The sequence below is a fragment of the Corvus hawaiiensis genome, chromosome 14 (genome assembly GCF_020740725.1).
Source record: "Corvus hawaiiensis isolate bCorHaw1 chromosome 14, bCorHaw1.pri.cur, whole genome shotgun sequence".
NCBI lineage: Eukaryota > Metazoa > Chordata > Aves > Passeriformes > Corvidae > Corvus > Corvus hawaiiensis.
Window position 1 is genome coordinate 796,493 of NC_063226.1, and position 27,778 is coordinate 824,270.

General features: G+C 46.5%; 1 protein-coding gene across 2 annotated transcripts in view; it reads right to left on the bottom strand.

The window, feature by feature from the left end:
• Window positions 1-26,612, bottom strand: part of FGF13 (fibroblast growth factor 13) — a 241,296-nt gene extending 214,684 nt beyond the window's left edge. Inside the window, exon 1 of one of the 2 annotated variants that reach the window (XM_048318585.1) lies at window positions 26,265-26,612. In XM_048318585.1, the coding sequence (XP_048174542.1) occupies window positions 26,265-26,313 (49 nt within the window). In that variant the 5' untranslated portion in view covers window positions 26,314-26,612. The remainder of the gene's footprint in view (window positions 1-26,264) is intronic. The other variant, XM_048318590.1, reaches the window with a different exon arrangement.
• Window positions 26,613-27,778: the final 1,166 nt, after the last annotated feature.

Genomic DNA, 27,778 nt, shown 5'->3' on the forward strand with positions numbered 1-27,778 from the left:
CTCCCATAAAACACTCCACACATGCTCAGCTGCACTTGTCCTATACTTGCAATAGCCCTTCTGAAGAGCTAATGACATCACTTGTTTACCTCATCAGCCCACAGCTCCAGGCCTTTTTCTTTTCCCCCCCTCTTCTTTTTCCTTTTTAATTGAAATACTTTGGACACAAGTAGCTCTTCCTGCAGAGGAAACCAATTATGAAATAAATCTAATATTCAGATCAGACTATATTAGAAGGGACTACTCATCATATATGTGGTATTTCCAGATTACATCTTAGCATGGCTCACTGAGTCATCACTTCAGCATTCTCACTAAATCAAAAATTAAACAAAGCAAATCAGTCAATTAATGGGGCTGTGTCTTGCTCTGTGCACATATAATCTTTTCCAGTCCAACCCTTAACTTAATTTGGAGCAGGGAGTGCTCAGTATCTAGGAAGTGGCACTCCCTGTGCAGAGCTGGCTCCACCGGCACAGTCCAGGATGCCCAGCTCAGTGTCTGAAGCCACTGCCACACCAAGAGCACCTGGGCTAGCCACAGGTCAAGCCTGAACCCATTCACTTCCAGCAGAGACAACCCAGCACTGCTCAGTGTAACAACCACTACCAAGAACCAAAGTTCAGTGATCTCTTTTACTCCTTCCAGATACCAAAGACATTTTCTCCCCGAACCTGTGCCATGGAAGACATACTGGGAATCTGCTCAGTTCTTCATCTCTCTGACAAACTGGCTGCACCCACAGCCATAACAGAGAGAAGATGCAAAATGCTTTGATCCTCAACAGACACAGTCACTTGCTGATTATACACACAGCACTTAGTTTTCATCAGGTGTACTTAACATGAAGGAAATGGAAGGATGGGTTCAGCACACAAGAAAGTATTTTGACCTTGAGAAATACCTTTTAAGTCTCCACTGAAGTATCTGTATCAGTACAGAGATGGACTCAGCTCCATCAAATGTGATTTATGCAGCCTCTCTCCAGTTACAGAAGGGTTAGATGCTTGGTTTTTAAAGCAAAAAAATGGCCTGTATAAACTCCTTTTAGCACAAAAAGCTACAACTCCTAAGTCACCATCCACGACCTGTGCTTTTGGAGGCCTATGCCAGTGCTCATAAAAGAGAAAAAGAAGCCCTAGCACAGTTAACAGTTCTCTCCTTCCAAAGTTATGGCCATGCTGGGTCAGAACAAAGCTGCATTCAGCATCCAGCTCCTGAAGAACCTGCAAAACAGCCACATTCAAATCTTTTCTCAGCTGAGATACAGGCAAAGCAAGTGGATAAATATTCCTGCTCCGCAGTGGCAAAGATGAGATCGTTTCTCCCTCTTACACACAAGTGTTTGTCCATTTGCTCCCCAATTCAAAACACACCCTCCTTTCCCCCTTCCCTCCTCACATGCACATGGCTCCAAGAAAAGAAATTCTGAACTAGTGATGGAAAGAGTTCTAGTCTCATTACAGTCTGCAGAGGAGCTTTGCAATGGATTTAGATGGGATTAGAGCATTTATCTAGATTAACAGTACCTAACAGCACAGCTAACAAACAAATTGCTCTGCATAAGGAGAAATGATGATTGTATTTTTCTTGACTGGTCACTTTTTCCCCCAACATCTCTCCCTTACCAGCATCTGCAGTGCTGTGCACATTCTAGCTTACAATATTTCCCCATTTTTCCCCAGTTTCTGGCCTGCCTGACTGGACATGTGGTTCTGACTCGAAGATGCAATCACATCAGGTATCTGACCAGTTCTCTGAACGCAAGAGATCAGGTGTGACCCCCCTCTCCCCCCCTCTCTCACTAAAGATGCTGGTTTGGGTCCTTCTCCTTTACACAACAGCACTTTCCACAGAATTGAAGAAACTCAACGTTTTTCAAGTCCCACTGACTTTGCTCAGTTCAAGCTTTACACAGATGAAAATATTTGACAGACCATGTAATCATGCACAGCACTGTCCCTAAGAAACCAAACTGGGATGTCATATTTTCAACAAACGTAGGGGTTGAGTATAATTTGTTATAACTACAAAACTAAAAGCCTAAGGACTCATACTTCACCTTGCATTTGCCAGGAATTGCTGCTATGGTGAATTGGTTCAGCAGTGCAAGCTAACAAGGGAGACAACCTCAGCTATGAAGGCAGAGTGCTACTTAGATATATTTGCATCATTTTTCTTGTACTTCATATTGTTTAGATAAATCCAAATGACTTCACAGATATTTCTGCACCTTGGAATATGACTGGAGATACCCATCACCAACCACAAACTCCTGAGTTTTGGGCTAAGTACTGTGAAAGGCAGCATTTTCCTAACATGACCTAGTGCTCAAGTGCTGCCACTGGGGAACATTTGCCAATAGGTTTGTCCCTGCTTGTTCTTTCATTGTGGCAAACTTCCTGGAAATAGTTTTTAATATCCTAATCACCGACTTCAAACACACTACCATTGCAAAGCCAGGCGTGCACAGCATCCTGTGCTTTAATGCTTTCCAACAAAGTACTGACCATACCAAAACTGTTTTCCCCTTTCAGTGGATGTGTTCCAGCACCTCATCTTAAAACTCCTCTATCTACAGCTTTGTCAAAACAGCTTCAGAAGAACTGCCTGCTAAGCTTCATAATTATGCTAAGTACCAGAATCGAATAATCCATGGGCGTATGTATATGAGAGCTATCTGAATTATTAACCTTACTCAGGTCTCAGTGCAAAGCAGAACAGATGTCTGTATATAGAAGTTGCATTACTTTGACATAATGATGTGAGAACAACACAGTCACTTGGTCATTCACTGAAGCTTATAGCCAGGTTTTTTAATAATATGGACCCAGCCACAAAAACTTTCTCCCTTTCAGTTTTAAACCATGCAAAAACCAAAGAAGTTTAAGACCCCTTCTGTGGCTAAACACTGTTCAGGTATTTTAATTATCCTGTAGAGATGGTGTCAAATTGAACTTGTGTGCAGAAGGGCAGTGCAGAGGGGCAGGGAGCTCTTCACACACCCACCGCGCTGTTTCTCATGCCCAGGTGGTTCTTCACCCCCGTGCTGGGCACCACTTTCAGTCCATCTCACCACCAGGAGCTTTCACCTGTGCCCCTGCACACAGCCCCTGCAGTGCAGTGCCACAGCACAGGGAGGCACAGCAGCCTGGGCACCAGAGCCAGCTCAGGGGATGCTGCCCAAGGGAACCATCCCCAAACCCATGCCCTTCAAACCTGAGTGGGAGCTCCAGCACACAGCTGGATTGAGGAGCAGCAGCCAGGGAACTTAAGGAACACAGCACCTGTTCTATGTAACAGGTTTACAAGTATCCTCATATTTTTATACAAATAAGTATTTTACTTTCCTGATATGCATTGTTGTGATTATATGTTACTAGCTATGACACTATCAGCCCACGGGTTTTCCTTTCTCCCCCCTGCTCCATCTCTTTGCAAATCATGTTCTCTCTGGCAAATGTTTTTGAGAGTCTTCACCTGCTTTTGAACATGAATACATTAACACAATGAATTGATTTTGTTTTATTATCTTTAAGACATCTTCTACCTCTGATTACTTTGCACTTAATGCACAAAGAACATTCACACGTAATCTAGACATGTAGGGCATGCAGATTAATAATTACATGGTAAAGAGCTCCCATATAAATATGTGTCATTTACATTTAAAATCCTGTTCATTTTTCTTAACATTCTGTATTAAAGCCGATTTAAATTATATCCTAATACTGCCTTGTAATTGCAAGAGTAAAATTTAGTATTTATTCCAAAGTTAATGAGTATCTATAACTTACATTAACTGGGAAGCAATAAATTACAGTAAAATATGATTTGCTGCACTAAAACCTAGCAGAAATTCTATTGCATAGAACAGGTAGTTGCAATTCTAGGATTTACACATTAGTGCCACACATGGGAGACAACAGTCAGCAACAGTCAGCTCGGGCACAGAGATGGCTCTAGCTGATCTTTTAATCCCTCTGATGCCAGGAAGTACCATCTGAACACCACTTCCATGCTGTCTTTGAGATCCTCAACATCCATAAGCAGGGCATAAGAAATACATGGGCTTTTTTAAATCAAGACATGAAATGCAAACCCCACCATGAAACATACTGCCTTTTTCATACAGGCAACCACCTCCTCCTGCAAGAAACACTCTGGGTGCAGGTCTCAGGCACAAGGTTTAGCTCAGCTTCCGAGCAGAACAGGACAGAATGAGGCAGACATTGAGGGCTCCTGCTCCATGAAACAACTCTGTCCTCCTGAAGGCAGGTGACCTGCACAGATCACACAAACCCACCCAGGATTTCATCTGGGGCTTTGTTTTCACTACAGAATGTAAATCACTAACATTTTGAAGGATCCACTATGAAAGAGGATTTTCATACCTCTGTGAAGGAAAGCAGAACAAGAGCAAATCTGACTCCTGTTCTCCCAGGCTTGGACAGATGCCTCACAGCCGCTGGCCACGGTCACATCTGTGCACAGATTAACACAAGGCTCGGATGCCAAATAAGCCTGCTCAAGCAAACCACAAGTGATAAGGGAACAGCAGAGAACAGAAGATTTGTCTGATGAAAGCCCAAAGCCAGCGTGGTACTCTCAAACACCAGCCCCATTTGGAACACGTATTTAGTAACTACTTGGCACCGTCACTACAAGGAGAATGAGCCTTCTCAGCGTTTTCAGAAAGCACACACCTGTATTTCTAAAGAAGTGAGATTTGTTTATTCTGCACAGCTGTAGTTAACATCTACAGAGTGGATAATGTACTTCACATCTGCTTCTGGTTACTAATTAAGCCAGCCTCTGAAAATGGAGGCATGCGAACTGGAAAGCCAGACTCATTACCTCTACAACCAAGACCACCAGTTGATTCCCACCAGGACCTGGCCTTATTAACCTTAGTCTTAAATTACAAAGTCACAGATGTACTCATCAGTTGCTTGATGAAGATTCATTTGCCAATCTCATCTCACAAAAGGGCTAATTAACATGAAGACATTACAGGCTGATGATTTGAATTGTTATAATGCAGGACTGCAGACAAATAGGAAGGCACCTGCGTATCTGTAACAACTAAAAGCTCTCTCTAAAGTTCCAATTAACCAGCGTAATCATAAGAAATTAAGTAAAAAGCACTGAATTGCATCAATCATGGGCCTGTTCTGCAGAGTCAGACAAATAAATCCATGTCTCCAAGTGTAGCACTGGTATAGCCATGGTGGTTTGAGGACAGAAAGAAAGAACTATGCCACTTATTTGGCTATTTTATTAGGAAAGATTGAACAAGTCTTTGGCACATAATCCCTTCACCAGATCTGACAAAAGCAGAAGCAAACTCCAGGCTAAATACAGGTTAGAGATGACTGCTCTGAATTAACCTAATTATGTTATTCAATTAGGCAACTTTAGGGAAAGGATGGCTAGCACCTGTGGAGGAAAGAAGGGTGCTGTGTGAGGGACATGAAAGGTTGGCAGCTGTGGAGAAAGGAGGTAGGACACAAGGGAAAGGGTCCACAGGGAGTCAGCTGAGAAAATAATAGATCAAAGCACAAAGACACCAAAGGTCCGGGCGTTTCCAGGCACGCTGCAGCTCCAGGAGCCAAGACTCTCTGATCACTCCAGGGAAAGAGACTGGATTTGATCAGCCTCCTGACTACCGTGGTCTCACCCATAACAGCCTCTCAATGGGAGGTCCAAAGGCAGATGGTGTGAAAATCCCTGGGAAATTCCAGAGGGACATCCTGGGATCAGCCAGGGTGTGCAAATCCGCCTGGTGCTGACGCCCAGCACAGCAGCCCACCTGCAAAATCAGCTCCAAATTATCTGCCATGGGACCCACGAAGCAGAGAAGGGCTGGAGGCATTTCTCCCCAGGGCACCACTGCCCTCTCCTTTCTTGTTCCAGGGGCCTGTCCCAGTCTCTAAGAGCTGCTTGCCCCAAGGTCTCTATTTACTACATTTTCTGGAGTGTTTGAAGGACCAGACACAACACAGGCTATACAGGGCAAGAAACCCACAGGTGCCCTGCTCAAGTGGTATCCGGACACACAGGGATCCTGTGGAGCAGCAGGTTTGATGCACTGCTGGAAAACTTGGTCTTTAGATGTAGGAGGGTAGAGTAGAAATTTTAAACTGCACCTGTCTCCTGTAGTAACATCAAGAGTACCTGTGTGACTTTGTTTTCCTGGCACCTTTAGGGGTACATCTGCACTGCACCACACATCACACTGCAGAATGCTGCAGGCAAGTGCCAGCTCCTCTCCTCTCAAACGAGAACTGTGTGTTTTAGTCAGAGAAGGGCTCAGCCACGGGACACAGCAGTGAGCTGACAGACTCAGCCTCCAGACCCCGAGGCAGTGACTGCACAGAGCTGTGCTTTGCCACGCAGATGTGCCAGCCCATCCACAGATGGAGTCACAAACGCAGAGCACCCTGGGGTGTCCTGCAGATGCTTCCTCTCCCTTGTTCAGAGGGTACTTCAGCATCCCATGGTCTGGGTAGACCCTGTACCTTTGCAGGCCTTTCCCAGCATGGTCATTCCTCAAAACCCAAATTCCATGGTATAAAGCAACAAAACCCACAGAAATAATGTTTTTGTAGTCAGAACAAAATTACTTAGGAAAGGAAAGTGGAAGCTGTGCACTTACATGGGTCTCCCATCAAAGACAGGAGCTTTTACATCTCCAGATTCTTGGTCTGCTTTAATTTTCTGTCTTACCACTGTCATTTAGGAACTCACAGGCATTTGCTGAGGATTAGTTCAGCTCCAGACACTCTCCTTCCCCTCTGTCTTGCTTGCAACTACCTAATAGTTAAAAGGACTAAAAGCATACAAGAAACATTGCACAACCAGGTGAACAAACCACAACCAGGTATTTACAGAGCAACTCCATCACAGCACTACTGAGGACTTGTGGGTTTAGCCCAAGCATATTTACCGTGAACAGAAAAAGAGAAACTTGGACAAGTAAAATGCACTTGATCACAAGAGCCTGAAGACAAAAGAAAGCCAGAACCATTGTAGAAATTGCAGAGGGAGAACGGTTTCCCAGAAAAGGATACAATGAGTATCTGAGAGTACTGGAAAAGAAATTGAGTGCCCTTGTAAGGTATACTGAACTAATCCCTTCAATGAAAAGCACTAAGACTTCATGCTAAGATTCTTCGGTGGCTAAGCTTTTCTAAACATATTCGGGGACAGAGAGATGCTATTTTGAAAGATGCCTAGAAGGGTTTTCAGGAGACAAAGACAAAAAAAATGTCAGTGATGAACAGTAACTGTATAATCCTGAGTCTGTACTGCCCATCTGAATGTCAGCTGTTTAATGTACAACTCTCCTCTGACGTTTTGCTTTCACGACTGCCTGCCTGCTCGGTGCTCAAGCCACACATTTTGTTCAGCTAAACCTGATCTGTGGAGAAGTTTTATCAGTGACTATTTAATAGCAATACTGCTACTAAAAACATAACAAAAAATGAACAGCTGGAGTGTTACACAGCCAGATTTCCATGCATAAAGGAATAAACACAATCTCAGGATGTATACGGTCATTGAAAAGTTTTTCCACTGAAATGAGAAGCACCAGGTTGTGCAGACCTTATTATTAAGGAGACGAATTTACTTAGCTAAGCAGCCTGGAAAATCTCATCTTCTGGGGATCTGCTTTCAGTGTGAAAGCACTGCAGCAGAGCCTTGTACACACAAAGCAGAGAAGACAACCCTGAAATATCAAATATTAATTAGGTACTATTCAATTAAGGAAGGCTTTCACACAATCCATGAATTACACTGAGAAAGGACTTGACCATTTTGAAGACAACTCTCAGCATCCACTGGCTCAGCGAGTGCAGGAATACCCTCCAGCATCCCTTCTGATCCAAACCAAAACACAGGCTGTTCATTTAACATATGGATGTAATGACTTAGAGAATACCCTGACAACTGCATCCTCAGTTTAAAAAAACCTCAGAAACCTTCAGAAGTACAGGTATTACATTTTGGCAGCAATTTAAAAGCTAGGAACTTAGGATGACAGTCAACTTCAATACCCAGCTCTCCACCTTTATAAAAAGGTTGAAAGAGAAATCTGATCAAAATGGTTTTCTTTACAACATACCTGTTTTTTCTCAGGCAGAAGACTCAGTGTGCCATGATCTCTTGGGCTTTGGATAAGTATTCTCTAAAATGTCATTTCCGATGGGTTATGTACAGTTTAATGGGAGGATATTATTTCAGATCAGCGAGGACTCATAAATCACCTCACATAACCACTGTGCACTACTGCCTATTTAGCCAGTTCCTCCTGAAGAAGCCCACTAACCTGGATGAAGGATGGACCACAACACAGATCAGTGCTGGAGCCCTTGGCCAGACATACTGGGCACACCACCATAGGTGGAGGATGGCAGGACCAGCTCAAACTGGACCAGGCTGTGGCCACAGAGAACCCTTCACTATCACCCACTGTCCTCCTTCTGACAGTTCCCAAACCCATGGTGATTAAGATGGTGAATAAAATTACCCAGCACACATGACATCCACAGAGGATCCACAGCCATGGATCTGTGAAGTGCCCTGAACACCACATTCATACCCTAATTTTATCCTCACCCCCATCTCCCATAAATACCCAGTACCCTAAAACTGGGTCACTGCTGCCTGGAGGGTGGCAGGGGAAAATTCATAAATATTGATGCAGGCAAAAGACATAAAGTTTTATTGGAGGAGTGGGTTCTGCCTACCACACCCCAGGAGCCTCAGTGCCATCAGCAGTCTGTGGTGCCAAACCATAATTTAAAGGCTGAATTTTATGCCAACTCACCAGCCCTGTCAAGGCCATTTTCCATTTCAGCCCATTAATATCACGAGAAGTCAAGAGCCTTCTTTGGCCTCATCACCACTTCTGGAAAGGACTTGTACTCCCTCCAAAAGCTGCCTCTCCTGATGAGGCTGTGAGAGAAGATGCTCTTCACATGCCAGGAAAGCAGAAACTCCTCCACCTCTAAACTCCAACGTCCAGCACCAGTCAGCAGGATTTCTGTTTCGAAGTGATGTATTTTCAAAAGAGACATCGTTTTCTGATTCAGAAGAGCCTTCTAATAATGAACTGCATGGCCCATAGCTATTTCAGGTTGGTAGTTTTTAAATAGCACAAAAAAATTCATGATAAATTATGTTTTTTAAATAACTTAAGGTAGGGAAAAAATAATCACAACCAATTCATCTATTTGCAAGGAAAAGCCATCCAATAAACACCTCCATCATAAATGGGTGAACAGACAGAAAAGTTCTCCTCTACCACTAAAATTCAGGTTTTAGCATAGAGGCAAAGAGCAGACAGCGTGAGCTGAGCTCAGTACGTCACTGATTATCTCCTCGAGAGAATAATACAGCTTTCATATCAAGAACACACAGCTATAGGTCTCTGCAAGAAATTGCTCAGAAATACAATTAGCAGGTAATGTAATTGAACAAATATGTCTCATGGAAAGGACATAAACTTCCAGTTAACCAGTGCCTGAACTGACCTTGTTATTGAGCACATTTCATAGAAGCTTAAACCACCACAGTTCAACAAACCCAGCCTCAAAGTGAAGAGTCATTCAAACCATTGATCATGGGGAGCCAGAGTTTACACCTAATAGGATCTTATGAACAGAAAGACAAAGCTGCTTGCATATTTTTCATGCAACATGTTCTATTCAAGATGTTGTTGTTGTTTTGATATTCAAACAGTTCTCACTGGCATTCTAGTTACCCATAATTTGTTCTATCAGCCCAGCCAAGAGAGCAGCGAAGTGCAGCTGGGGAGGCAGAAGGTGGTAACAGACTGAAGAAAGCTGTATGGACCCTCAGAGAAGGTTATCTGTCCTTTCACTGCAGGGATGTGTGCGCAGAAGGAGTGCAGGCTCTTTAACCAGTGTGCCTGGAGGCCCCCCCATGAAAATGCCTTCACACACCAAACCTGTGCGCCTGCATCATTTTTTTTTTGCATCAGTGAGTAGTTTCAACACCTCTGGTGTTTGCCAAAGAATCAAAGCACTAAAAATTGAAGCAAACTGACTGCTCCTGTCCCACAGCAAGATGGCACAAACACGTGTCATCACTCCTCTCCACACTTACGGGTGCTGAATTATCCTCCCTTGGTTCTAAAAGCAAGGGCCAGCAGTCCAAGCAGAAAAATATCACAGCTAGAACAGCTGAAACCAAAGTAACAAACTGGCATTTGAATGCCTCCGCTCTTATACGAAAAACACCTTCTCACAGTAATCAATAGGCGTCATCTCCCCTCAAACTGGCAATTTTCTGCATGTCCAAACCAGAATGTTGGTGCCCACTAGAAACCAAACCAGCACTGCAGGGTGAGCTTCACTCCCAAACATCCACCCCTCCTGAAAGTCTTTGAGGTTTGTAAAACCACAGGCAGATTAATAAAATTGACCAAGGATGAAGAAGGACTAAAATAGCTTGCTTTCTTTCTGAAGCCACTGGCAAAAATCAAACCAATTAAAATCATGATCTGAGTCAGTTTTAGTCTATTGTTAGCACCTTGGGCAAAACGCCGCTAGAGCAGAGTTGCAGTTGGTTTCCTATTTAGCTGTCAGTGCTACAAGGGAAGGGGCTTGAGGAGATGAAGGAAGGCATTAATAATAACAGAAGCAAAGATGAGAGCTTGGTCCACACCATGGGCACAGGATTTGCATCAACTTCCCATGCCTATCTGACAGCAATCCCAGCCCAGGGCAAGAATAAAGCCAGGAAGGAAAGAGGAAAACTTGAAGGGACGCAAAAAAAATCCCCAAAAAACAGTGCACAGACACATAGTCAATAAAGAATATTTTTACAAAGCAGTTTAAACCAAACGTTCCCAGAAAAAACGTTTTCAATGAGCAGGTGACAAAAGCACCTTGCACAGACCATAATAGATGTTTCATGGACAGCACGTCCTGTCACCTGACCAAGCACAGAGAGAAGGCTGGGATCATCAGCACCAAACCCAGCAGAAATATCCCACTGGACTGGTAACTGGCACACCAAACCACAGGATGAGGACACCCTATGTATCTACGTGCCATCTACATTAGAGAATCACCTCAGCTGGCTTCATCCTGGACAACAGGATGCAGTGACAGCAGCAGTATCTGCAAGGAGCCGGAGGGGACAGCGTAAGGTTATCCTACAAAATACTTTGGTACTGATGGTGACCCATGGCCAAGAAGCACCACCATGTAACAAGTCACCAGCAAAGGAACGAGGCTGTGCTCTGTTTACTGCTGGATTCCTGGGACAGAAAACCATGGCAGGTGGGAAGCTGCTGTGTGCAGTCCCACACAAGCCACTGAGGCTGCTGAAGGGGCAGGCAAGTCAGGCCAATCCGCAGAGGCCAAAGGCATCCAACCAGCCCTGGAGAGTGCTGAAGGAGGAGAGTGACCTGGCCTGTGTCCCTGCACCAGCTGCTGGATGGTGGCCAGGGCCCTCTGGGGTGGCTGCAGCAATTGGCAACGCAGGGGAAATGCTGCACCGGGGCAGGACATGGCTGCACGGGGAGAAAACAGCACTCTGAGGGTGTGTCATGTACAATACACATCAATACCAAGACGTTAATTTGCCCGAGGCAATGTGCTTATTGTACAAGGTACCTTGGAACAACAGCAGAGTGCCAGTCACATCAACAGCACATCAGGATACATCAGCCACAGGGCACCGAGGCAAGGCTGGGCCACCAAATAATACCAACAGAATAAACACACAACTCCAAGCTGTTCTGACAGAACGTGACCCCTGACAGAAGCAGCTCAAATCTAAAAAAAACCCAAATGATCAAGCAACAACAACAAAAACAACACCACAGGACAGAAGCTAAAAATAAAATTCAGCAGCATTGCTTTTCATCAGGTCTTCTTCCGTGCCTGAAAAGGAAGAGCTTGCAGTGAGCAATACCTGCCCTCACTTCGGATTCCGGATCACAAACAACTCATCAATTCCCAATAGTTCACATGCAGCTTGAACAAGGTGTCATTTTTCTGGGGAGGAAAAACAAGAGCAAGAAACTGTTACAACTCTAAAAATACTGGGGAGTGATGAACTGGAAGGTTGGGTCCTTGGTGGACGCTGATTCTCCTGCCACTTCTCACGCACATGCGCTCGTTTGGGCAGCAGACGCGCTGTGGGAGCCATGTCCAGACACCCATCACCTCTTCTGAGGGTAAGGGAGGGCCTTTTCTTTGCAGGAAAGCCTGGCAAGGCGCTCATTCCCTTTTAGCTGCACCCTCCAGTGCTTCAGACTGATGTAAAGGAGGTCCTTGTGGTTTACGAGGCACTTAGAGGAGCACAGGAAGGACTTACATGTTTGTCATCCCAACTTGTGGACAGCATCCCACAGAGGCAGAGACACTGAAAAGGGACCAGTTTCCAGAGGTAGCCAAGGTGCAGGAAATAATTAATTAGTGAACTGTATTAGCCTACTGAAAGAGGTGGACAACTGACAGTCTTTGCATTTTGGGTTTCCCATCCTTAACCTCCCTCCCAGATGAGGTGAAAAGGATCGAGACATGACATGTTTCTAAAAGGACAAGCTGAAAAAAGAGGAACCTGGGTACCTACAAAGAGGAGTGTTTAATACCACAGCACCCAGAGAAAAGCCTGTGACTACAGAAGATGGGAACTTAGCTACCACCACATCACATCAAAAGAAAACTCATCAAGTTTCAGTCCTCTGCTTTGAAACCTGTCCCACGCCTTTCTCACATGTCTGCACGTCCTGATCAATTAGCTCACGTCAAAGCCTTGTTACACACACACACACACACAAGTTCTAATTGATTTACTCAAGTCAGTGGGCAAGGAATAAACTACATCTTGGAAAATAAAGCTGGGCAGACTAGGGCAGCCCGCTTCACTGCTAGAGATTTAAAAGTTCAGAAACAAAGGCAGATCTGGTTTGTTCCCACAGCTTGATCGTAAGCCTCAAACTGCCGGGTGCTCTGAGAGCTGGGTTAGCCCGGCCTAATCACCAGCCAGCCCAATGATTGTTAACATCAGTGCAGCCAGGGTATTAAGCCTACAAGTACAGTCATGCTCCATAGAAAGAGCTTGTTTATCTGGCAATAAACTTACACTGATCACAGCGGTATTAGCTAGAATTTATAAAGCATCAGCCACTCTCTCTATACAGTAAAACACAGAGACATCACAGAGCACACTGCGGATCTGAATACTGAATAGAAAATGCACATAAAACTAACATTTCCATGCTTTGTACTGGTATTTTGACTGGGTCAAAATTGATGCCACCACCTTTTAAAGACTCTTCATTCACACTGTATTTACCAAAGTGTTAATGATCCTTCAAGACCTTTGAGTCAATAATACTTATGTGAATAAAGGTAAAACATAAATAAGAAACAGATAAAGATGAAGATAATGCAAGAGACTGAATTATACAGCATAATTCCCAAAGCCAAATTTTAAAGCACAAAAGACCATAATACAGCAGAAGTGGAGAGGCAGCAGCTGCCTTCAAGGACATCCAGCACAGGACAGGGTAAAACTTCAAACTACACAGTTTCAGTTAACAGCATATTCCTGGCAATCTTTGAGGATGCAAACCAAACACAGGATTCTGCTCCCTTTTATTCACCAACAGGGTTTTTTGCTGCTGCAAGATCGGATTTCAGGAACCAAGTCTGCTTCTCTTACATTCTTCAGTCTCTATTAAACTTGCTGGAACTATCATGGCAATTCCTTGTACACACACAAATCCCACAGTGCAGAATCAAGCCTCAAAGTTACAGTTTATTCTAGCAATCTTCAGGCTTCTCTTAAAACAGAACATTGATTCAACACAACCCCCCCCACACTTTTTATAAAGAAAAAAACTGAAAAAAAGAGAGCAAACATTTAAAATATTCATCACAACAGCGGTCAGCACTATGAAATGCAAAGCATATCACACTTCCACTGAGGATTTTATTCAGCAAGGCTGATACTGAGCAGCACAAATCATGTTTCAATCTAACCTGACAAGACAGTACTGGCTCAGGCTCTGTTCTTTATAAGGTGCCACCCAAATAAACACTGATGAGCTATCAAAGTCTCTTACCAGTAGTTATTCAAACACGTCCCAGGCACAGGGATAGTTTAAAATGCTTGAAGCAGCAATAAGAACAGCAATTAGAGATCTGACTGAGGAGGCAAAAGCACTTTAAGAAAAGACCTATAAAAGAACAGGGTTTCACACTGAGTGTAAGAATTGCTGATGAATTAATGGCAATGATCTTCACAACTTCATGAAAGAAGAGCGATGCGTTATCTTCCCTTAGTGACAGAGGCAGGGCCGTGACAAACAGCTCACTCAGACACGTCTGAACGAGACGGATCACAGTGTGCTACGTTTTCTTGATTTCTTTTATAAGCTTTTTGTCACTCACTCAGGCTTCCTCATGCACACTCAGTTGCTCCTTCTGAAATACATTTAAGGTAAGAACTTGCGATAGCGGGAACATGGCATGACAAGAATATACAACATTCACTGATAGGGGGCCCAAACCAGAGTGCTAACAGGTTTTGCGTAAATGAAAACTCGAGATGCTTGGCACCTTGCAGGACAGATTGTCAAGTCTCTTCTGCAGCATTTTAGGCTATCAAACCTGTGTGCTTTCACTGCAGTCTGGTATTACTATGAGTTTCAAAGGCAGGGCTGTTGGGGATTCTTTACTTTCAGTACTACCAAGTTAACCCCATCCATGCCATTAGAAAATGCAGAGACCTAATTTTTCTTTCAAGCTGTTTTATCAGTGAAAGAAAGATCTGGCTTCCAAATCCCAAATAATTTTATCTGGTAATTATTCTGTTAAGTCTGGCAGAAGCACACACTCTGAATTAAGTGAAAATGCCCATGTACCCCCACATTGCCTTCAACACACCAGTAAATGTATTTATCTTTTCTGTGACAGAGCTCCTGAGCTTCAGAAGAACTCAAGCAGTAATTCCAGCAATTTTGGGGATCACAAGGCTCACTGACACTGGTGCCACACATGGGCTCTGACAGGACTGGTAATTAAAGGACAGCACCTGTCCCAACCCAGTGCAAGCCCAGGACAGATCTTTCTATCCTATGGTAAATGGAAAGCAAGACTTTGGAAACCTAGGCATAGGCAGGGGACAACTTGAAGACTTCATTTAAAAAACCAAATTCATTCTTGAGTGTTTGAACCAATACATTCTTGAGTTTTCGAACCAATACACAGATTTAACAAGCAACAAAAATACTCACCGTTTTATAAATTGAAAAGGTGAAAAATCAGACAAGATGACTAAAGTTTTTTTAGATCCTTGAGCTCTGACTAACCAGAACATTATAGACCCCACTGAGCTGGGTCTCCTTTCTAGATATTTAACTATTTATTGATTTATTTGTTTTTCACTTGTAAACCCAGTTCTGCCACTCTTGATTAGAAGTTCAGCCCTCTCCTGCCACATTACAATTTGGGTACTTTTCAGACAATCTGCAAAACACCCAACTGGTAGAAAACATCCTCAGGCAATGAACTCAGCCAGATAACCTGGTCTGCAAAGGTATTTCTGAAAAGGCATTTTATTGCTGCAGAGGTATTTCTCTTAATACACTCAGTATTTGCAACAGCTTCAGCAGCCCAAATGCTAATGATTTTGCCAGCTCCTGCCAACAGTGATGATAAACACGTATCTTTGGTCTTCTTACGAAAAGCCCTGGAGTTGCAGCAAATCCGTAAGTTCCTTTTCCTCCTCGTGCCTCACGATCTCCATCTCTGCCATTGCCAACTCCACATCTCCCCTGGACTCTGGCTCCACTGATCACTCCCTGCCTCAACTTACCCCCATCACTTCTTCTCTGCTCCTCAGAAATCCACCCTCTGCACTGAGGAAATACATAGCCAGGCTGTTGTTACACTTCCAGGAACACTGATAAATTATGCCGATAATATCTCTCTTCCGTTACATTCTTCAGCTTCCTTGTGCTCTCCAGAGACTTTTCAAAGCTAATTTTCCATTGTGCTAAGTTTCACAGAATTTGCTTTCTCCTGCCACCACACCACACTTTCTCCCCCTTCCATTCTCAGCCTGGCACCTCTTAATCATCCCAAAGCAATTAAAAGTTCATCCTTCACAATCAAATGTGGAGTGAAATAAAAACCAGACAATTCCACACCAAAAAGCACAGCCCCCCCCGCCTCGGTACTGAGCTTCCTGCCATCCTCCACACCACTCGAAACTGTGCTTTTTTTCAGCTGTTATACATTTCAAAATCTCTTTGTAACACTCTTCAGAAGTGCCTAACTAATTTTTCTGATCATACTCAAAAGCCTTGCACAAATATCTCAGTTTTGATGGGAGGCCTTTTCAGACCAAGGGTGGAACAAGGACAGATATGGAAAACCTGACAGGTCTTTTTCCTTAAAATAGTTCCAGTGTGCCTATTTCTCCTGAGTAACCTCAAAGAAGTTTTGCTTATGTCCCAGAGGGGGAACAAATTCAAAATTTTAAACCCTGAAAGTCGCTGTGAAAAGAATTGATAACTTTTACAGCTCTGCATAATCCTCCCCTCCTCTACATTCACTAATTGCTGCCACTCAAATTAAGCATCCCTAAACAAGAACATCTACTGTTCTTAAATGAACGACTAGTAAAAAGTACAAGTTTACCTTTGTTCTGTCTTCCATGCTATTCTCTCCTTCCACAGGAGTTACTGGATCACTATCTACAGAGCCTTCACTCCTTTCCATCACCTACTCACTGGATACCCCACACAAAAAGACTATTACTTAGACTAGCTCATTACTCCCAACACCCCAGAAATCATGTGATAGAAATCCCTCCCAAAGACACAGTTATACAAACAGAACCTGAAAACTGGGGTTTGCACTGATAATTTGAAAAGAAAAAAAAAAAACAAACAACCAACCAAACACCGTGAAACCCAACCTCAAAACAAACAGCCCAACCCCTCTTCCAGCCAAAGAAACCAAACATGCTGCTTGCCAGTGGCCAAGTAACACAGCTCTATATGGTCAACAAGCCAGGTACAAACGAACCTCCAGCACTAAAGCAGACATTCCTTTATCAGCCTCCACAGCCAGGAAGTATCCTGACCTTGGAGTGGATCTGAAACAGGTCACACTTCACCCCAGGAATCTTTCTGCAGCTGGAGTCAGACTTCTGACCTTCTGCTGCTGTAGCCTTCCCATTAGGTGATCAAGAAGAGACTTGCTATTTGATCCTGTCTGACTTACTTCACTTTTACCACCTTTTATTGAGTTCCGCCAAAAAAACTGAAAACCCAATATCCTTTCCTCAGAAAGCAAACATGGAGCAGAGCAGGAGGAAGAGAAGAGCAGCAGATGAAAGTCACTCCAGTTCTCCTTGCCCAATCACTTGAAAGCAGTCAGCTATTTTTGGCAGTCTCTGAACGTTCAGTCACTGGTATGCAAGACGAGAAGCAAACGTAAAGCAGAGCACATGACAAACCTGCACTGACTGCACACCAGCGTGGCTGCAGAGACCTCTCTCCTCTTTACAGGCACAAGAAATAACATTTCAACATCGGCAGCGTGGGCTAGGAAGGAGCACGGGCACTGCATGATGGCCTCAAACAATTACACATCATTATTCCCTTAGGAAATGCATATGCCTGTAATTCCCACCAATACTACAACTCCCAAAAATACCTCTGCATCTTTGTTTTACAAGGAAAGGTTTTCACGGATCAGGTATTCCAGCTCTGCACCCCACAAGAAGTGGCAATGGCTTGCAGTGACAGTTGGGTCCATCGTAGTTTCTTATTCTCTTGCAGCACTCAGAGGAACAAAGTGTAAGTGACAGCAGTTCGGAGCACTGTGTGTAATTCCAATTAAAACATTTATCGTTTTTGAGGCAGTACTGTAGCACAACTTGGGCAAACCGAGATATAAGAGCAACACATGAATTTCGTATGTGTATTGAACATAAAAGGCAGCTGCACAGAACTCCAGAGCAGATGTAAAATCCAAAGGAGAAATGGTTCTTTGTAAGCAATTTGACAGCACATTGACAATGTGTGGAAGTAAATCCAGCCTCAGCTACTTGAACACTGTGGCCAGTACCAGTGAACAACTTAAGAGACACAATGGAAAAAAAACGGTACCTACCATCTTCTTGGTAAGTGCTGGGAAATGGCTGAAAGAACAGAATCAGCAGTAGTCCTCTCTGCTTGTGTCTGCTGGGAGGTGAGAGTGAGCGCGGCCGGGCGCGAGCAGAGCCGTGCTGTGCTTCACCTGGAGCTCAGTCTGCACCGCTCCCTTCTCCTGCTGGCTCTCTCCCCTGCCCCTCTCTCCTAGCTTTCCTCTCTAGTTCTTTCATACTTGCTTTCTATTTCTATTCTATATGCAAGAAAAAATGTCCTGCACTTTTTCCCTTCATTTAATGAAAACCAAAAATTTGAGCAAAAAAGTCACCTACAACAGAAGAGGAAAAACACTGAGAACTCCCAATTCCCCTTTGCTGGAGATATGCAAAAGCTGTCTGGACACAGTCCTTCCTGAGTGATGTGCTCAGGAGATCCCACTTCAGCAGGGGGCTGGACTGGAGGAGCTCCAGTGCTCGCTTCCACTGTGGACCATTCTGTGATTCAATACCCAAAATGAACAGAAAAATCAAACCATTAGATGAGTGCTAATTACCACAGGATTTGAATAAACAGGCTATGGGGGGCAGGGGAAAGTGGCTCAGAACTCCTAAACTTCCATAATTAAACTCAGTGGCTAAAACCTGAGTGAAGCTGCTGGAAGCGCAGAGCTGATGGTCATCACCTCTCCTGTGCAGTCCCTGGGGAAGCCACTGGCACGTGGGAATGGTCACCTGCAGCCAGGAGAGAGAGGGAACTGCCCAACTCCTGCCCAAGGACAAGGACAAGTCGCCCGATACCTTCGCCACCAAAGGCTGGGGCCGAGCCACCGGCCCTCGCTGTCACCACGCCGAGCTGTGTGTCACTGCCCAGGGGTCTTCCTCAAGGGGCCTCTGTGAGGTGACAACAGAGCTGCCCCGAGAGGGCTCCAGAATGTTCCAGATGGTTCCAGAAGGTTCCACAAAGGCCTCACCAAACCTGGCAGGAACACTGGTGCCACCTTGGTATGTTTTCAGGGAATGGAGGAGGGAGAAGACCAGAAGGACAGTCAGGTGGGTACCGCCACGGCTGCTCCTGCAACCCCACCTCTGGGACGTGTCAGCTGCTAAAGCTCACAGGAACAGGGATACAGAAACCCACCGGAGCAGTTCAGCACCGCCACTGGATGCCCTGCGCTGGCATCTAAGAGTGACCAACAGAGGAGAAGCTGTCACTTTACAAAAGTGACACCCAAAGCAAATGCTGTGCAACTCTTGGGTCAGATGAGGATTACACGATGCCTACCTCTGATCTGATCCCACTAACACAAATGGCATTCATCCTAAACTGGGTGGTAACTAAAAGCACATGTATCAAAAATACCAAGCACCGGTTAAACAATTTATTCTTAAAGCAGCCAAGAGAGCCTTACATCAGGTGTGTCAAGCCTCACTCACAGAACAGAGGGATCTCTGTAAACACACCTTCATTTCAGCTACAAGCACAACCAGTGCCAAGGGTAACAAACCACCACTAGTTCAGATTTAGTCACTCTTGAACTGTGTACATGTAATGCAGCCCAGATCAATGGCAATTCGATTGCTATTTCAGGAATATCTCTTCTTCCCACTTCATTTCTGTCCTCTGCTCCCCCCCACCTCACAGTGATGCTCTAATTATTCAAACAACGTAAGCAGCGTTCAATCCATGCCAGCCCTTTCTTCCTTTAGCACTGACCTTGCCTTATACATCACTCTCACAAAACTAATTAAGTAGAGAACAGTCTCACTTTACACTCTCTTCATGAAAAGAACTGAATTGTTACCTGCCTGAGGGTGCAATTCAAATTATTTTCGCCTTCATTTCACTCAGCAACACAATACAAATATTGAGCAAGAAACCAGACCAGGCAATTCAAGGAAACCCTTTATCCAATATACCACACACAAAAATAAAAGGATTATTGTAAATAACATATATAACATAGTTGTCTCATTTTGGTTTTTAACCTGCATTTTCATGTAAGCTTGACCAAGACATGTTCTGGGAAAAGCAGGGAATTTTGTTAGGCCAAATGACGTAGTTGAGGAAAGAACAGTTTGGGGTACACAAGCTCTAGAGCCAGGCTCAGCTAAGAGGAATAGGAGTGGCTGAGAAACCTTCAGTCCCACAGAAGAGATCTAAGACCACAGAATCTGTGAAAGCATCCAGCCACTAACAGGGCAGTTCCTCTCCAACATACATCAACACCAAAGTCCTGGTCTGAAAATGCTCAGCTGTAGGCTAGCAAGTGAAGCTTGTCCTCTTAGAGCTACAAATGTTTTGTTTGTACACAGGACACCTCTGGATTTACAGAGGTTTTTATAAAAGCATGGATTCACTGCTTGCAGGGAGATTGAGGAACGGGATTTGCCCTGTCTTCGGTCCTGCAGAAGTGGTTCATGCAACTCTGGAGCCATGTCTTCTTCAACACACCACAGCAATAACACACAGTGAGGAACAGAAGCAGAAAAGGAACATTCATCTGACCCACGGCTACGCTGCAGCACTAAAGTCCCGAAGCACAGGGGTAAGACCAATGCCTTGCAGGAAATCACAGTAAATGGCACAAATACAGTTAATGACAAGTCTCCAGTATACTGTGGGTGGCCACAGACCAGAGATGCCAGAAGCCTAAGCCATGCATTCTTATGCATCTGCTGTGGCTGCTGGTGCTCCTCCTTTTGCAGCGCCCTGCAATGCTCTGTGGGGCTACTCATCCTCCAGGCTTCATCTGCCTGGGAGTTTTTCCTTTGAAGATGAGATTTGACATCTGCCAAGAAGCAACTATTATTAAGTTTCCCTCTAGAAACAAAAAAAAGATGACTCTCTTTTACTACCTCCTGTACAGCACGAGTTCTTTGGCATGGACAGCCGCCACACAAGAACCAACACTGTAACAAACCCCAGAGTGTGGAGCTTGTCCCTGAAAATCCTGCCTTACTGTGCATTTCTTCAACACTGAAAATCATTGAAGAGCATCAGCACTAATGTGCTGGCATTTTGATCTCAAGACTGCTTCTGACTTTTGAGTTGCTGATGTTTAACCAACGTATGTGAGGGGCCACTGTCTTGGGATTTAAGAGGGAAGGATGTTTCTTTTATAAAGAGTTACTGTCGTTTGTGGTACCAAAGACAGTCACAGATAATGAGTCATAACAGGAGGTAGTTACTGTAAATATTCCAAGCACGGGCACATTAACAACCACCCACTAATCAGAGGCAATGCCACAGGCAGACACAGAGAACTCCCACTGGTGTCAATGGGAATTTTGAATGGATCAGGACCTCGGCCAAGCACTAAGCTTCTATTGTAACCTGCAGCATTAATATCCAGGATGGTGTGGGTCGTGCCCCAGATTTTGGCTGTCGCTTTCCAGTGGGCAATGCAGGCACCTATTCAAAGTGGATCTACAATCTCAGACAGGAGGCTCAGAGATTTCTAGTGTGAAGCGAACAAAACAAAAGCATTGAGTTTAATACTAATTCTTTGGTGTCATTAAATGTTTATAAAACAAACACAAGTTCTGATGCGCAAGTCAATAGCACCAACTGACCACAAAAAGACCCAATGTGCTGCTGGCAAACATCTGCCTGAACAAACACTCAGTTCATATCCTAAACTGCAGCTGCTGCTGATGTTTGGTGGGGCTTTTTCTCCGAAATGCAAAAGAACTGGCACCCAAATTTCTGACAAAAGGACTAAGAAATGCGCTGCCTGTGACCGGAGCTGGCCAAGCAGCACTTGCGGCTGTTAGCACCGTGCTCCCTTCCCCCTTCTCACCCGGGTCTGCACTTGCTAATTTTGATTCCGTGGACTCAGACCAAGACGTGGTCAGCTTACATGAGGCTCCTCTTCAGTCCCTGAAGTAAGTTACTTTCTCATGATTCAGTACTATAGAAATGTAACTGTTGAGATCAGCTTCTTTATTTTTGTCAGCTTTTCTCCAGACCTTTCAATCACAAGCTGCATTATACTGTATTCCCATAAAGCCACGAAAAGCAGTAATAGATACCTCAAAATTCTGACTTCTGTTTCTCCTGCCAAGTGATTTCTCTAAGTGCTTTGTTTTCTGCTGTCACTGAATTAGAATAGTACCTGTGCTTCCAAAGTCTTCACTGTTACTGTCACTATTTCAATACACTCTTCTCAGATTAGAAGCTTTCAGCTTCAAAAATGCTCCTATTTTGCTTTCTGCAGAAGAAAATACACTCTCTATTTTCTCACTGCTTATGGCTGAGGTTATCAGACTTTTGGACAAAGTTATCCAAGTTTCTTGTGGTGACAGCATGGTGACAGGAAAGATCCCCCTTCATCTGCTTTGACGGGGAAGCCAATAGTAGATAATCCCCTTAGTAAAAAGAAAAACAAATGCAGATGAATCCATTCCTCAGATTTAGTTTCAGACTCTCTGCTCCAGCTCTTGACTTTGCTCAGAGGAGCCACACAAACTGCACAGCAGCCTCTGGAAAGAGTCTGGCTGTAATACCAGACAGCACGAGCTCTCTAAGGCCCAGGTCCAAAGGACAGGGCTTTCAGCACATCTCAGCTCCCTTTCTAATGCCCAATACTCTCCTACTGCCCCACAACTTCCCCCCCCCCCCAGTAAAAGATAAAAAAATCTGTAATTCAAAATAGGTTATGTTGATACAGCCCCAAGGACGGCTGGGGACACTCCATGCACTGTTCTCAAAGTGCGAGGCAAAAACTTTTTGGGGGAAAACTGTGGTAAGTCCCCTGCCCTGGCACACCCGTGGCTCTGCACAGCAGCTCCGGGGCAGGACAAGAACCTGTGTGGTGGGAACTGCACTGTCCTGGGAATGCACCCGGGGCATTCCTGAGCACAGAGCTGCCACCAAGCTGCTACCAACCCTTAGAGACCACGGCAGGACGCTGAGCTGTTCTTCTCCAGAACCTCACGTTCCTGCCAACCCTGGAAACAGCGCACAGCGAGGAGAGACACGGACACCTGCCCCATGATGAAACCAACCCAGAGGGGACAAGGCTGCTCTCTGGAACCAGCTGCTTGCTACTACGAACAGCCTCCACCCTGGAGCAGCAGCAGTGCTGCCCATCTGCCTTTGGGAAGCAGCTGGGAGGATACCTGGGCTTACAGCACCCTGCATCTAACTCTCACACAGTCTAAAAAAAAATAGGGGGAGGGGAAATCAGCGCCATAATGTGCCATAATCTTATAGCTACACACTCACAGTTAATGCAGCATCTTGCAGAAAGTAAAGGTGCACATCCCTGACTTCGTTCTGTTAATCCATGAGCTTTATTTAGATTAGGCTAGATAATTCTCAAACATCCACAACCACTTTTAAAAGCAACCAGATAGCGAGCAGAACACAGTCCATCACTTGGTTTTCTAGGCAGGACTTGTAAGTGGGACCAACAAACTCTAAAGCAAGCAGTTACTTTCCTCTTTGGCTTCAGAAAAGTGAAGAAACCCCAACTATTTTGAGTAATGATAGATTTTGATACTTCTGTAACACCTGCAGAACTCCACTGACACCACAGACTTTACAAACGGGTAATTTAACTGCAAATAACCACTGCAAGGCAGTAAGTATTTGGTCTGGATTGTGCTTATTCCCACCAAAATCCACAGCCTTTCAAGGTTCTGTATAAATCAATTTTGTCTAAAAAGACCCACCCCAAAAGCCGACTGAAGAAAGTGTCTTTGAACAGCTTACACAGAGCAGCTCTTACACTTGGGCTGAACATGGCCCTCCCCAAGTTCAGTAGGGAACTACAGCCAAGACTCATCTCATGCATGGCCCTGCAATGCCTAAGGAAGCTTCGGGAGTAAGAAAAGCTGACACTGCTCTCACTGAGAAGTATTCCACATTTATTAGGCAAATATAACCCTGGGACACCTGCATTTACAGCAGGTATTAAAACTACACCATGTTATCTTACAGAATGGGGGGGGTACATGAACATATCACCACAATAAACTACTCGTATATGAAACATGATTATGTTGTTCTTTGAAAGAGGAGTTAACTAACTTAAAAACACAGAGCTTTCTCTCAGGACTCCAGTGCCACAGTACAGCTGCAGAAAAACGCAGGAAATGGTATCCGATCCTTTCCAGGCAAATTACTGTTTTACTGTATTAAAAAAATGCAACCAAACCAAAAAATCTAACAAAAAACCCACCCATCACTGCCTGGATTTACTATGGCTAGAGCCAAATTAAACAGCTCCACTTAAGAGTATTAACACTTGCAATCACCAAACGAGAATTCAGGCGGTTCAGAGGAAAAAACATTTCCTATTTTTGTCTACAACTCGAGAGGCTGAAGAAGACCATGCAGCCTATCCATAAACTAGTAAATATTAACTCCTTATCACCATCCCCGGAGCCTTTCTAAAAGCGTATTTCACAGGTGTTAACCATGACTCATTTGCCTACAGCGGTACCAAACCACCTCACACAAGTACCGGCTCCTCCTGCTGTATCTAAAACTGCCTCTTCACTTGGTGATAACAGAGAAAGTTTTTATATGAGCTCAAAGAGCGTAGCAGCGTCTCCTGGAAGCAGAGCATCAGCACCAACTGCTTTTCTTGGGAGCCTCAGAATATTCACCTTCTGGTACCCTGTCACCACTGACATCAAAGCCTTGCACGTCTAAGGCACTACTGACTCATTAACAGCAGGTACAAATGCCTTTGTCCCACTGGTTTGCCATGTGCCAAAGCCTGTACACGTGCAATTTCCGACATGAAATATGTCACTAAAACTTATAATCATAGAATGAAATGGCATATCTAAGCTTGATTTTAAAAAACAAGCTTTCAGGCAAGCATAGCACAAGTACGGCAATTTCGTTTTGTTTACTATTATAACACAGTTCTAAATCATGCAAAATAATTCCTCAGAAAGGCGGGAATCTTTTGTTCTGCATTGCTTAATAAATTATTTAAAGTGCAATTTAGTGAATAAGGCCACCATAGAAGAAAATCAAAACCAACTCAACTTCAAAGAACATACTGTAAAGGCAAAAAAAAATTTATCTAGAAATATGTAAGGTTTTGAAATGCATCTGAGTGGTGAACTTGATTGTGTTGTTGAGAAAAAAAATGTGATGCAAACGCTACGGTTTTGGACATAGAACATAGTGAGAAGGGGAAAGACAGAGCTGGGGAAAAAAACTAACATTAAAAAAAAAAAAAAACCCACCAAAACAGGTCTCTAAAGTGTTAAATACAAACTTTCAAAAATCATGAAACCAAAAGGCTTTTTATCAAGAATAGAAAGGTTGACTAGCTTTGATTCGGCTGCTAAAAAAGTAAATGACAGGGAAGTGTCCCACTCCGTTTTATAAAACTAGTGAATAAGGAGTAGTTTTTGGTCCTGCGGGGAGGCCCGGCCCACAGCCCTCCCCGGGTCCCCCCCAGCCCAGCCGGGCGGCAGAGAGCACACGGGGGCACGGAGGAGCACAGGGGCACCGCTCCGAGGGACGGCGAGCCCCGCACCGCCCCACAGCCCGAGCGGGGCCGGGCCCGGGGGCAGCGCCACGGCTCGCCACAGCTCGCCACAGCTCGCCACAGCTCGCCCCCGGGCGGGCCCCGCACCCGGCAGGGCCCCCTGCGCTCCCCCAGCCCCGGCCATGCCCCCCGGCGCGGGCAGCCCGGCCCCGCACGCCCCCAGCGCCGCGGGGACGAACCGGGGCGGGGAAGCCCCCCGTGCCCAGCCCCGGCTGGGGTCACCCCCGGCCCCGCCGGTGCCCCGGCTCCGCGTCTCCATGGCGATGTCTCCCCGCCCCGCCCGCTTCGGCCGGGGCCGCCGCAGCGCCGAGCGCCCCCGGCCCGGCAGGGGAGCCGCCCCCTCCCCGGCAGGGAAAGGGGGGGCACCGACTCCCGCCGGTGCCGCATTGAGCGGCCCCCGCAGCCGCCGTGCCGGGGTGCCGGTGCAGCGCCCCGCACGCCGGGCACAGCCGGGCGCCGCTCCCTCCCCGTGCCGGGTCCCCCGAGCCGCGGCTGCCACCGGAGCCGTGCCCCCCTCCCGGCCCGGTAAGGTCGCGCTGTCCGCGGTCGGGCCGGGGAACGAGCTGGTTATCGGGGCGGCTGCGCCTGCCTTACCCTTGGAAGCATCTTTCTCTTCTTTGGGCTTGATCACCTTCCCGCTCATAGACCCCAGCTTGGGTGGGAAAATCCCCGGGAGCGTCGCGAATTCCGGCTGGACCCAAAGAAACCTCGGGCGGGGGGCAGCGTGCGTGCGTGTGGGGGACCCTCTACGCCGAAAAGGCAGAAATAACACCAAGAGAAGGAGAGGAGGGGGGAAATGAGGAGCCGGCGAGCTGCCCGCTCCCCGGCGCGGAGCCTCGGAGCCCGGCGGCGCCGCCGCGGTGCCTGCGGGAGCGGAGTGGGGAGCGGGGGGCTCCGGCAGCCGCAGCACCGAGCCCCTGCGCCGCTCGCCGTGCCGGAGACAAAAGCGATATTCCCTGTGTCTGCCTGGCCCCGGCCCCCTCCTTCCCCCGCCTCCCCGGCTCTGCCTCTCCTCCCCAGGGCCAGGGAAGCGCAGCTGGTCCTGCAAGTCCCACCGACCGGGGGGAGGGGGGTACCGTGAGTTGAGGGGGGTTGTTTGCTTGGGTGTGTTGGGTTTGGGTTTTTCTCTTTTCGCATCCTCCCCTAATAATAATGTGATGGAGCAGCAGAGCTGCAGCCGCGGATAGGAGGAGGACGCGAGTCCCCGTCACTGCAGAAGAGGCGGCAGGTTTACGCTCGCGGCAGCAAGGAGGGCTGGAGCTGCCCCCTCCGGCCCCCCTCGGCTCCGCGCATCCCCTTCCCCATCGCCTACACCGGCTCTCCATTAAACGGTACGGGGGAGCGGGGGGGGCAACACGCATCCCGCTGCCCTCCAGCGACACAACGATGCCCCATGGCCGGACCTGGACTGTCCCCCGATTTGGGGAGCAGCTCCCACCCCCCCCGTACCGCGGGGGAGGCTCTGGGCGCGGAACCGCCCGGGCCCCAGCCCCGCAGCCTGTTGCTGCCGTCGCGGGAGTGCAGAGCGCCGGCCGGGGGGCAAAGGGGGATCGGGTTCCCGTTAACGGGGAACACGGAGGGCACAGGGAGGATCGCGTTCCCTTAGCAGGGAGCCCGCACAGCCTGCGCTGGCCGCCGCCCAGCGCTGCTGCTCTGCCCCGGGGCGTGGGACGGCGCTCACCCCCTCCCTCCGCCTCCTCCATCCGCCCCCGGGGAGCAGGAGGGGACCCCATGAAGAGCCAGAGCTCCCTCACCTGTGCTACAAAGCGGCGTGTCCCGCCCCGCTCCTCCCCCTGCCCCGTTCTCCTCGGCGGGGCAGAACTTTCTCTGCCCGGGGCCGCCGTCGGGGGAGGCAGAAACCCGAGGCAGCCGGCGCCCCTTGGAGCCCGGCCCCGCTCGGCAGCGCCCAAAATAAAACGCCGGGAAGGGCGAGCCGTGGAGTGCTTGGGGGAGCCCCTCGGTGCGGCACCTGGGCTCCTCCTGCCCCCTCTCCCCACGGCACAAGTGGCCTGTTTGGGGCGGGGGACACGAGGGATTTCTCCCAGAGCAGGAGGGAACAAGGCAGGGCTGGCACCCCCGGGGAAGGCAGCGTGCTCTGAGCGCTTCCC